The sequence below is a fragment of the Hibiscus syriacus genome, unplaced genomic scaffold (assembly GCF_006381635.1).
Source record: "Hibiscus syriacus cultivar Baekdansim isolate YM2019G1 unplaced genomic scaffold, ASM638163v2 tig00111276_pilon, whole genome shotgun sequence".
Classification (NCBI taxonomy): Eukaryota; Viridiplantae; Streptophyta; class Magnoliopsida; order Malvales; family Malvaceae; genus Hibiscus; species Hibiscus syriacus.
In genome coordinates this window covers 385,012-396,036 of record NW_024063043.1, presented here as the reverse complement: position 1 = coordinate 396,036, position 11,025 = coordinate 385,012, and the positions used below count along the sequence as shown (strand labels likewise).

Sequence of the window (11,025 nt, the reverse complement as noted above, 5' to 3'; positions counted from 1 at the left end):
TTCTAGTCTAGATCTGGATATATTCAGATTGTCGGTTCATCTATTTGCGCATTGATTCCGATCGAAACGATACATCGAATATCGATTGAAACTGTTCTTAAACAGGGTACATAAGCTCAACTTGTAAGATATAGTTGCAGAGAAGTAGCCTAGCTAAACAACTTATAATATGCAGAGAAATAATTGCATTCCTCACCGTATTAATCATGTGCAACGTCGTTGAGAAATTTTCTTTTGATGTTCCTGAGCATGGAGATAACATTCTTCGTATCTGTCCTATCTTCTGGTAATTCAGCTGAACAATCCAAGGCTAGTTTTATGATCGACGATATACAGTTTGCTTTAACAACAAAGTATTCATCATCTTCCTGCACTAAACTGGGATCTCCTGCCCCCATTATTCCATTAGATAATGATGTTTCCACCCAACGCTTCAAGCTCATCTCTTCGACGAAAGCTTCGTCTGTCGGCTTCTTTCTCGTGAAAGTCTCCATCAGCAGAACACCATAGCTGTAGACATCACTTTTCACCGAGATTATTCCAGCTGATCCGTACTCTGTATTATGCCATTTGAGCTTCATTAATAATTCAGTAAAAAGCACTAAAATTTGGACACAAAGGGAAAGAAACGGAGCATCACCTGGTGCCATGTAGCCGACAGTAGCAAGTGTCATTGTTTGTTTGATGGAATCTTCTCCTAATAATCTGGCGATTCCAAAATCTCCTACGTGCGCAACCATGTCTCTGTCAAGTAAGACATTACTCGGTTTGAGGTCGCAATGGATTATCGGAACTGAATATTCCGAGTGGAGGTATTCTAACGCCGATGCAACGTCTATCATTATGTTGATTCGTTGCAGGATATCCAAGGAATGGTTAGCAGAGTATAACCATTTGTCCAGGCTTCCGTTCGGCATGAATTCGAGCACCAGGGCTTTGAAATCGGGATTAGAACAGCAGGTAATGACCTTGACGAGATTACGATGAATGATTTTACTCATCACCTCACATTCGACATCGAAACTCTTGAATGCTCCCTCTGTTTGCAAATCGAACACTTTTACTGCAACCTGTTTCCCGTCTGAAAGTAGTCCTCTATATACAGTGCCAAAACTTCCTGAACCAAGTATGTTTGCTTCACTGAATCCTTCAGTCCCTTTTGATAACTGATCATGCGAAATTCTTTTCCATTCCTTGAGAGGAATTGCATCTTCTCCAATTGCCAAACCCGTACTCTTCTTCTTCATCTTCTTCTTCTTCTTTAATTGTATGCAGACAACTATGAAGGCAATAAGTATGATGATTGAGGCAAATATTGGCAAAACGTACCTCAAAACTTGTAAGAGAGTCTTTCTGTGATGTCGATGCACACAAGGGGAGACTCCAAATCTAGGTGAACCACATAGTGCATCGTTTTTTGCAAACGATTGATCCGTGAACTTCGAAAACGGCCCTTCACTCGGTATTTCCCCTTCCAATCTATTTACAGACACATTGAAATAATTGAGGTCACCAAGTTTTTCGAGAGATTCGGGAATGACTCCGACGAGATCGTTATCGGATAAGTCCAAACTTTTCAAACTCAGCAAGTAACCTAACTCCTCAGGAATAGGACCCCGCAATCTGTTATGAGAAAGAGCTAGAGCTTGCACATCATGAAGACTGCCGATAGCAGGAGGTATATAACTAGAGAAATTGTTTCCAGACAAATCCAAACTATTAACGACCTTCAAATTTCCGATGTCGGACGGAAGCGAACCGTTAAAGTTGTTGTAAGACAAGTTTACTTCCAAGATATCTTTCAAGCTCCAAAAACTTGAAGGTATTGCAGAATGAAACTTGTTGTAGGACAGGGAGAGTTTTCTCAAAGAAGTCAACTCACTCAAACATGCGGGTAAAGGGCCATCCAACTCATTATCATCTAATGTTAATTCGTACAGTCTGTTTAAATCACAAAGATCATGCGGGATGGAGCCTTGCAACTTGTTTCCATCAAGACTCAAATGCTGGAGATTCTTCAACCTTGCTATTGTCACTGGAATGGATCCGATAAATTTATTCAAATTCAGCTGTAACAACCATACATCGTTTAAGTCACCGATTTCCATTGGAATGGTGCCTCCGATGTCGCAGTCGGCGACCGAGAAAGCTTCGAGCGATGCCGGGAGTTTCGAGATGGAAGTGGGAAGAACTCCACCCAATGGGTTCACGGATAGGTCTAGATCTGTTAGGGATGTGGAATTGAGCAGGGAGGGGAAGAAGCTCCATTCACCATTGGTGGTCAATTTGTTTTTCCAAAGGAGCAAGTCCTGTAGGGACTTTAGATTGCCAAGGTTATTTGGAATGTGACCAGAGAAGGAGTTTGCGCCCAATGAAATTTGTTTGAGATTGGAAACATTGCAGATAGATTCTGGGATATTTCCACTGAGATTATTGCCCCACAGGTGAAGCCCCTCAAGATTCGAATCCGGCCTCATCTCTGGTAATTTGCCTAAAACATGAACCAAGTTTGCATCATTTCAAAGAGACATACAAGTTCAGATAAATTAAGCTCATAATTACTCACCAGACAATTGATTCCATTGGAGATAAATTTCTGTCAGAGATGAAATGTTAAAAAGAGAAGGTGGAATCACCCCAGTTAAGCTCATATTTGCTAATTGAAATATCTCTAATGAGCCAAGATTTGCAATCTCCTCTGGAATTTCACCTACCCAATATTTTTGGGACCAAAAATAAATATTATTAAATTACAGAATATAAAAAACAAAATTATTACTAATACATATATATATATATATATAAACATATCATTATTTGCATAACAAAAAAATATATAATTAATTTATTAAAAATATTACAATAAAATCAATACTAATTGAAACTTTTATTAAAATATTTAAATATAATTTGATTATTTTATTTTTTTAATATTGAATTTGAATTCAAATTTAAAACTCATATTTTTCTGATTTAGATTTATTTTAAAATTCCAACCTTTTCCAAATTCAAATTTAAAAAAAATCATATTTTTTATGCCCAAATTATGAGTTCAAGGTCATTTTACCACCTCTACTATCGAGAGAGTTAGATCCATAGTCTATTCAAAAGCATGAGATTTTACCACATCTACTATCTATTGTCTAATCCAACGACCTATTTTCATCGTGTATATTTCTTTTGGTATATATTTTCATTGTGTATATTATAAACTATACTAATATTTTATATTTTTATTTAAATAATTTATTATTAATTTAAATTGAACTAGATAAAAAATAAAAATAAATTACTTTGTTTGAACTTAAACAAAATTTGAGTCGTTTGACGTAAACATAAAGGCTCAAAACTCAAACTTGAATCCATTTAAGCCTAACTTTACTACAAAAATAAAAAGTTTAAATTCAAACCTGATATAATTTAAATCTGAAAAATATATAAAACTAAAAAAATTAAATTAAATATGTATTCGAATCCGAACTAAATTTGATATATTATTTTTTAGCCCTTCCTTGTTTTGTTGTTGTATTTCATTCATATTACTTAAACTTCCAATTATTAGAATATAGGTTTAGATTAAATAATTTAATTTATAATTTTGATACAAGACATATTTATATATTATCAACCAACTTCTAAAAAAAACAGCTTAACAAATTATAAAAACTAAAAAGTACAATAAATAAGGTTTTAATAAAAGAATAAAATAATATTTTTCTAATAAAAAACACTAAATAACCGATAAAAATAACAAATAGTGATCAATATATAAATAACACCATATTTATGGTTTGTTAAAATTTATTTTAACGAGTAATAATAATAAATAATTTAGTAAAAAACCAAATGTAGAATATTTACCTTGTAATTTGTTAGGGCCTAAATATATCTCTCTGAGGCTGCTTAAATTTCCAATACTTCTTGGAATGTGTCCGGTAAGTGTCGTATTTACAGCTGAAAATGTCTGCAAATTCACCAGATTTCCAATTGCCCAAGGGATCTCACCTGTTCAAATCAATTTGCAAGCGGTACATCAACTTGCCTAAGACCATTTTGTTAATATATTATACTTATTTTTTGAAATTATGAATAATTACGATATTATTCATGATTTTTTTAATCATAGATAGCACACCATACAACACAATTGCATAACACTTTCCTTAATCTCTTAGATTATTAGATAGATTCAATGTATTATACTTTTAAATTTATGTTTATTAAGAATAAAACATTTCTTAATAAACTAATATTTTTTATTCAATTTTAAAATAATTATATAACATCAATATACCAAATATTCACTTCTTAGTAATGAAGTAAAAAGAAAAAAGAAAATAAATAATTTGGCCAAGAAAATGATAAAATGTGTATATATGTAAATGTACCTTCCAAAGGATTTCCATCCAAGGTAAGCTCCTGGAGTGTGGTTAAATTACCGATACTGGTGGGAATGCCGCCGCTCAATCGATTGAAATCCAATCCTAGAGTTACAAGATTACTGCATTCGTTCATACTCGTTGGAATTTGACCCGAAAACTTATTTGTTGTCAGGTAAAGTATCTGTAGATTGGGAAGGTGGTGACATATATCATCTGGGATTTCACCGGACAAACTGTTTTCTCTTAAGGAGATCAATTGCAACGATGACATGTTGTAAATGGAAGGCGGTATAGACCCAGAAAGTTTGTTAAATCCCAAACGAAGTCTTCTCAGATTCACAAGATTACCAATCTCGCCGGGAATGTCACCTTGGATGGAATTGAATGTCAATTCCAGAATCTCCATGTTTGATAAGTTACCTATCGAGCGAGGGATTTCACCGCTCAAGCTGTTGTTCCGCAGTCTCAGCTGAAGAATCTGATTTAAGCTTCCGAATGACGGCGGGATTTTGCCGGTAAGGAGATTGAAGCTTAAGTCCATGATTTTGAGACGACGCAGTTGGCCCAACTCACTGGGTAAATCGCCGTGGAATCCGTTGCCACTCAGATTGAGAGAGGATAAGAAAGAGAGGTCTCCTAACGCCGGAGAGATAGTTCCGGTGAGATTCATGTAGGAAAGATCCAAAACTCGAACTCTACCATGCTTGGCAGCACAAGAGACGCCGGTCCAATGGCAGATTGAGAGAGTGGCGGTCCAGCTATCGGCTAAGATTTGAGAGGATCAACGATTTGGCGTTTGAATTGGAGAAGAAGATGTTGATCGGTGGTGAGGTTTCTCTCGTTCATGGCGTGGCTAGCCATGAAACAGTGGATGAAAGTTAAAGCTAATGGGAGAAAATGTGATTTAGCCATGTTTATTATGGCTTTGGGAATTGATGAAAAGGAAGAATGTTTAAAGCATGGGTTAAATAGGATTCAATCGCACTGGAAAACTTCTTGGTCTTGGACTCTTAATAGGGAGTTTTTGGTAATGTTTTCGAAAATCACTCTTGATCGAAATTGATAGTAAAATCAATACTAAACCGATAAAAAGTAAAAAATTACAGTAGGAACAGTATATGTTACATTCACTTATATATTTACATTTTATTTCAATAATTTTATACTAATATTCTTAAAAAAATAATTTAGTATTTTTAATAATTTATTTTTATTATTTAAAAATAAATAAAATTCATTATTTATATATTAAAATATTAATAGTTAGTTATATAAAATATATTTTTATTGCAATTATATTTTTATTTATATTTTTATCATACTTAAATTGATATAATTCATATATAATATATTTTTTTGAATTTAGTATAAGTTTTTTTTATACAGAAAATTTATTATTGTTTAAATTGATATGATTCGTATATAAGTGTAAATATAATTTAAATGTTATATTTTCAATTTATAACATAATGTTTATAATGAACATTTTATCTTTTCAATTTCACTTTTTAATGGTAATCTCAAACAATTAAATTTTAAATGTATTTTTATACAACACTTTTCAAATGCTATAACAAACTTACCCTTAGCAACAAACAAATTTCCAACTTTTTGAGTCTTGGACCACATAAAGCGATTTACAAAGTACTTAGGGGTTGTTTGGTTTACGGAATGTAAGATTACATTTGGGAAAAACATTACCAGAATGTAATATTACTATGGAAATGTTGAATTACATTGTTTGGTTTGTTTAGCAGGAATGTAAAACTAAAGTGTTTGGTTGGAGGAATATAAAATTACTTAACTGAATATTTTACCAAATTATCCTTGTGATATATTCTTTTTAAAAAAAATAAACTTTAATAATAAATTATAAATATTTAAATGAAAATTTTTACAAATATTTTAATTGGTATATTATCTAACTTATGAGAAAAAATATATTTAATATATAATTAGTGTATTAAACTTATATTTTTAAATAATTTTCATAAGCATCATATTTATTTATATAAAATATAATATAATATGAAAAAATAATATTATGATCTCGAGTGCACAAAGATATTATTTTTCAATGTATAAGATATGTTTTTTAATAACTTAAAGTTAGAGCTTATTTTAAATAATTATATTTTTACAATCATATTATTTTTACCCTCATAAAATTATAAATAATTAATATATTGAATATTAAAATATAAAATAATTTCAAATACTCAAATTTATTATTATTTTACTAAATTAAACTCTTTGTATATTATTATATCTTTATAATTTTGAGTAAAGTACAAAAAATAAGAATTGAAAATGATCAATATAAAAAGAGTTCATTGGTCTAGGGGTATTCTTGTCCAAGGTGGTGGGAATTGTCTAATACCTAAGAATTTAGAGGTAATGACATTCTCATCATTTTAACCAAAAAATGCTACTGTTGGGAAAAGATTATTCCCTGGTGATAATCTTTTCCGTGAATCAAACATGGGAATACACAACCGAACAAGTAATAAAGTGATGAGTGAGTATTGTCCCCACAGGGATTGGAGAAAATTGCAAGTTAAGTTAAAGAACGAATACTAAATTATATAAGTATAATTAGTGTGGTGATATGCACAAGTGAAAATATTGTGACAAAATGGAATGTATGCAAATAGGGGTTCAATGGTAGTATGGAAATGTTATGGCAAATTGTAAAGGCAATGTGGCAGTGTAGCAGTTGTAAATGTCGTGGTAATTCAAGATGTATTTGAAATGTAAACAACTGAAAATGTCAAGGCAAAGTGAGTTGATAATTCAAATATATAAGCAGACTTAATAATGCTCACACAAACAAGCTGCAATGGGAATGAATAGTGGAGATCTAAGGAATCATAAGCCTTACCTCTCAGAATGATTCAAGATTCTATGGTCTACTTCCTTGACAAAGTGTACTAAGAGTGTCCCTACGCTATCTCTAATCATGGAGCCTAACAGATAAAAATGTCATGACAACACCTCTCAGTGTGAACAGTAACATAAAACCTATCGAATAAGCACTACTCCTTTTAGTCGTTGAAATCTTATCCTTATCACTAAGGTGGATTAGGTCTTAGTTAACAACTAAAACTCATTGCTCACGTTGATCCTCCCTTAGTTTCTCTCGAACACTAAGTATATTTCACTTAGTTTCTCTCGAACACTAAGCATTCTACCTAAGAAATGGCTACTCTCATAGCTCTTAAATTCTAAGTAATTAAAAACAATGAGTAAAACAAATAAAAAAAAAACTTAAACCATTCATTAAAGCAAAAACTTAATCATCCATAATAATCCACACCAAATAAGGTTTAAGTCATGGTAGGGTTTGAATCATCCATGAAAATAATATGTTTCATATAACCTAATAAGTCGAATGAAAATAAAAGCATAAGGGTGGTGGAAACTCCTAATGCACGTTGTCGGTTGCTCCTCGAACCACCATGAACTATCTTAGCAACACTAGCTCTTATCGGGTACTTAGCTTGCCATTTCCTTGAGCTTGGCTATAGAGGAAAGCTTTGAAAATATGAAAGGGGAAAGAAAGTTGGAAGCTTTTAGTTGTATTTCCCTCTTGCTTAGCTCATTATTTCCTCCAAAAAGAATCATACTCATTTTTATAGCTACCTTTTCTATTTATACTAGGAGAATGTCCTAGGTTTTAGTGTAAAAATTCCCATAGTACGCTAGGGTACATTCCCTCACGTGAAAATGGGTACAAAGGTGGAAGTGGTCCTCTCCTAGGTGCTTAGCAGCAGAAATCACATAAGTGATGGACAGCTGGCACTTTGATGAAAATATCTTAAGCTCTTTTGTCTTTTTCTATGCCCAGAAATATCGTCTTAGCTGTCGCGACATTTTCCTCATGCTTAGTCATCCTAAATTGCCTTGTAAATTCTCTTTTGCTCACCATTTGGGAATATTGCGGCAATTATTCATGCTCACCCTTTTCATCAACCTGCACATCATCAGCAAAACACAACCTTCTCCGTAAAATAACATCATTTACAAATTAATATGCCACGACAAATCTACATCATCAAATGCAATAGTATGCTCCTAAATGCATCTATATGAACCTATATATGCTTTAAGATAGCCAATAACTTAAGTGAAAAAGGCCTTGATTATAGCTTTTTTACGGAGTTATCAAACCCCCAAACTTAAGTTATTGCTTGTCCTCAAGCAATGGATAGTAGTTAGCAAAAGAAAAATGTTATGGCAAAGTTCAGTTTCAGGGCAGTCATATGAGATAAAGTTCCAACCCTCGGAAATGTATTGGCTTCAACAAGCTAGACAAGTGATATTTCAAGAATATTACCCTAGGACAAGGTCTTTTGCGAGTGTTGTGTGTGATTGTATCCAATCTATGTTTAGTCAAGTTAGAAAAATTCTAAGGAAGTCTACTATCCTTCCATAGCATATTTTCAAATTTAATCACAAATACATTACTCTCATTTCCATTTAACTTAACCATATTAATTTTTTTACTCCCTCTGTCCCACTAAATGCGTCTCTTTTGATTTTTAAAATTATCCCATTCAAAATGTCTTATTAGAAAAGTCAACGAAAAACAACACATATTTTATTTTTTACCATTATATGTCCCACTCTTTTACACCTATTAAAATAAATCTGTCAAATCTATTAATCACCTTTTAGGATAATTTTTTCATTTCCCTTGGTCAAATATATCTCTTAAAACTATGTGCATAATCAATATCAGACACAAATTATGGGACAGAGGGAGTATTTTTTTAGCACTGCTACGAGGAGAGTAAGCCTATCATACCTATTATCCCACACTCTAGATGAACTGGAGCGAACCTTCCATTCCCGAGCTAGTCAGAAAGAATCATCTCATGCCTACTTTTATTCACTCATATGATATAGATGTCATTTATTGAAACGCATTATCCAGGCAATGTCATAGCAAAGAGGAGTGTCTCGTTACAGTTATGCCGAAACATTTATTCACAATTAACTACAATTTACAAACATAAGGGAGTTTAATTTAATCAATTAAGTTCATTCTCATTAATACACACTAAGGCATTCAGGTTTTCTTTCCTAAAAAAATCTAAAATTCCTAAGCATAGGGAGCATACAATCGTGTAATGATTAAAATCGCAAACAATAAAGTCCTAGAGCAAATCCTATTCGACTCTAAAGTTATTTACATTCAGTTTTTAGCCATAAAGAAGTATTATCATTGGACATCATCAACTTATTCCAACAATCTATCCTAATTTTTACTAATGTCATGGAAAATTAATTCTGCTAACACTATAATGCAAATGACCTACTAAGAACACTACCTACCCCAAACTTGAGGGATGCATTATCCTTAATACATAAAAAACTAAGTTAAAAACTAAACTACATGTCATGCAATGCAATGCAAGGTACCTTGACTTCTTATGGTGGTGTGTCGTGGAGGCTGTGTTGCGACGGGTATGCCTCTTCAATGGGGGAGGCCTCGGATCTAATTATGATGTTGGCTCAGCGGTTGAGGCTTGAATACGTTTAGGTTCCTTGATGGGTAGAGTCTTCACATGCCCCACAAACCTCTTCAGACATCTTTTAGTCTTACGTAGGGAAGATTGTCACGATAATTATGTTTGCATAGGCATTTCTCATTGTAGTTTATCAGCAGTAGCGTGAACCTCCATGGGTTATTCTGGCTCATCATGGGTGTGCGTATCAGGCTTTAGATCCTATTCTTATTCCTCTTGCATCATGGTGGTTTGGTTAACGTCTTATGGCTCTGACATTGGGGCATCTGGAAATACCGAGGCATCGTCATTTGCTGTCAAGATGGACTCCGAGAATGCAGGGAGATCATGGACCAATTAGGGAAATATCTTTTTGAAGTAAGATTGTATCATCGTGTCGTATTACTTGACATAGGTAAAGAATGTTCGGAGATCACCTAATAGGGCCTCAAGTTGTTCCTTGGTCTACTTGGAAGTCTCGACAGCAGCAACTAATCTTGCCATGACATTTAGCTTTGTATTAATCTCTAAATTTACCTCAGACTTATCTTTATGAAACCCAATAACATCATCAGCTTTTCTTTAGTGTTTCCCTTCAACCCCGATACGATTTCATCAAAGTCATCCTCTATGACTTTATTCCTTTTGCAGAGTGTCGTAATGAGATTTAGAAAGATTAAAGTACTCGCTGGTTGCTTTAAGCACGTATGTGTTTGCCCCACATGATCTTTCCCATGTCAATTGAGCGTCTCGAAAGTATTGAGTGCATCAACAGCATCCGAGGTAGCGAGACAACGGTGTTGTGGGCGATTAACATTAACTTATGCTTTACGAAATGGTTTCATAATTTAGCTCTCGGTTGAAGCCTTTCCCGATTCATTGATCAATGACTCACTTGATTACCATTCCATTTAGAGTTTGAAAAACATAAATCTTCTATAACACTGAGACAAGTCACGTTATCAGTCTCCTCTTTAAACTTTGTATGATGATCGACAACAACCTAAAGTTTAAAGTAACGGTTAATCACAGAAGAGAAAAAGTGAACATTTTTACCTTTCACATAGACAAAGCATTGCGTTGGGTCGGAGATGTTTGTGTAGAACTCTTTGACAAGAGAAGAATTGACATTG

General features: G+C 33.4%; 1 protein-coding gene across 1 annotated transcript; it reads right to left on the bottom strand.

Annotated features, from left to right (window-relative positions):
• Positions 1-131: 131 nt before the first annotated feature.
• On the bottom strand, positions 132-5,257 carry LOC120157841 (receptor kinase-like protein Xa21). Its single transcript, XM_039168846.1, has 5 exons — positions 4,389-5,257; positions 3,862-4,005; positions 2,567-2,710; positions 641-2,491; positions 132-556 (listed from the first exon to the last, which is right to left on the bottom strand). Exons 1-5 carry the CDS (start codon positions 5,050-5,052, stop codon positions 201-203), a joined length of 3,159 nt encoding a protein of 1,052 aa, XP_039024777.1. The 5' UTR covers positions 5,053-5,257; the 3' UTR covers positions 132-200.
• Between the last annotated feature and the right edge of the window lie 5,768 nt (positions 5,258-11,025).

Excerpts from the sequence above, each read along its gene's own strand:
- LOC120157841 (XM_039168846.1), bottom strand. The coding sequence starts at position 5,052 with ATGAATCTCACCGGAACTATCTCTCCGGCGTTAGGAGACCTCTCTTTC. Across the intron at positions 2,492-2,566 it reads CCAATGGAATCAATTGTCTG|GCAAATTACCAGAGATGAGG; the intron begins GTGAGTAATTAT and ends TTCATGTTTTAG. Across the intron at positions 557-640 it reads TGTCGGCTACATGGCACCAG|AGTACGGATCAGCTGGAATA; the intron begins GTGATGCTCCGT and ends GGCATAATACAG.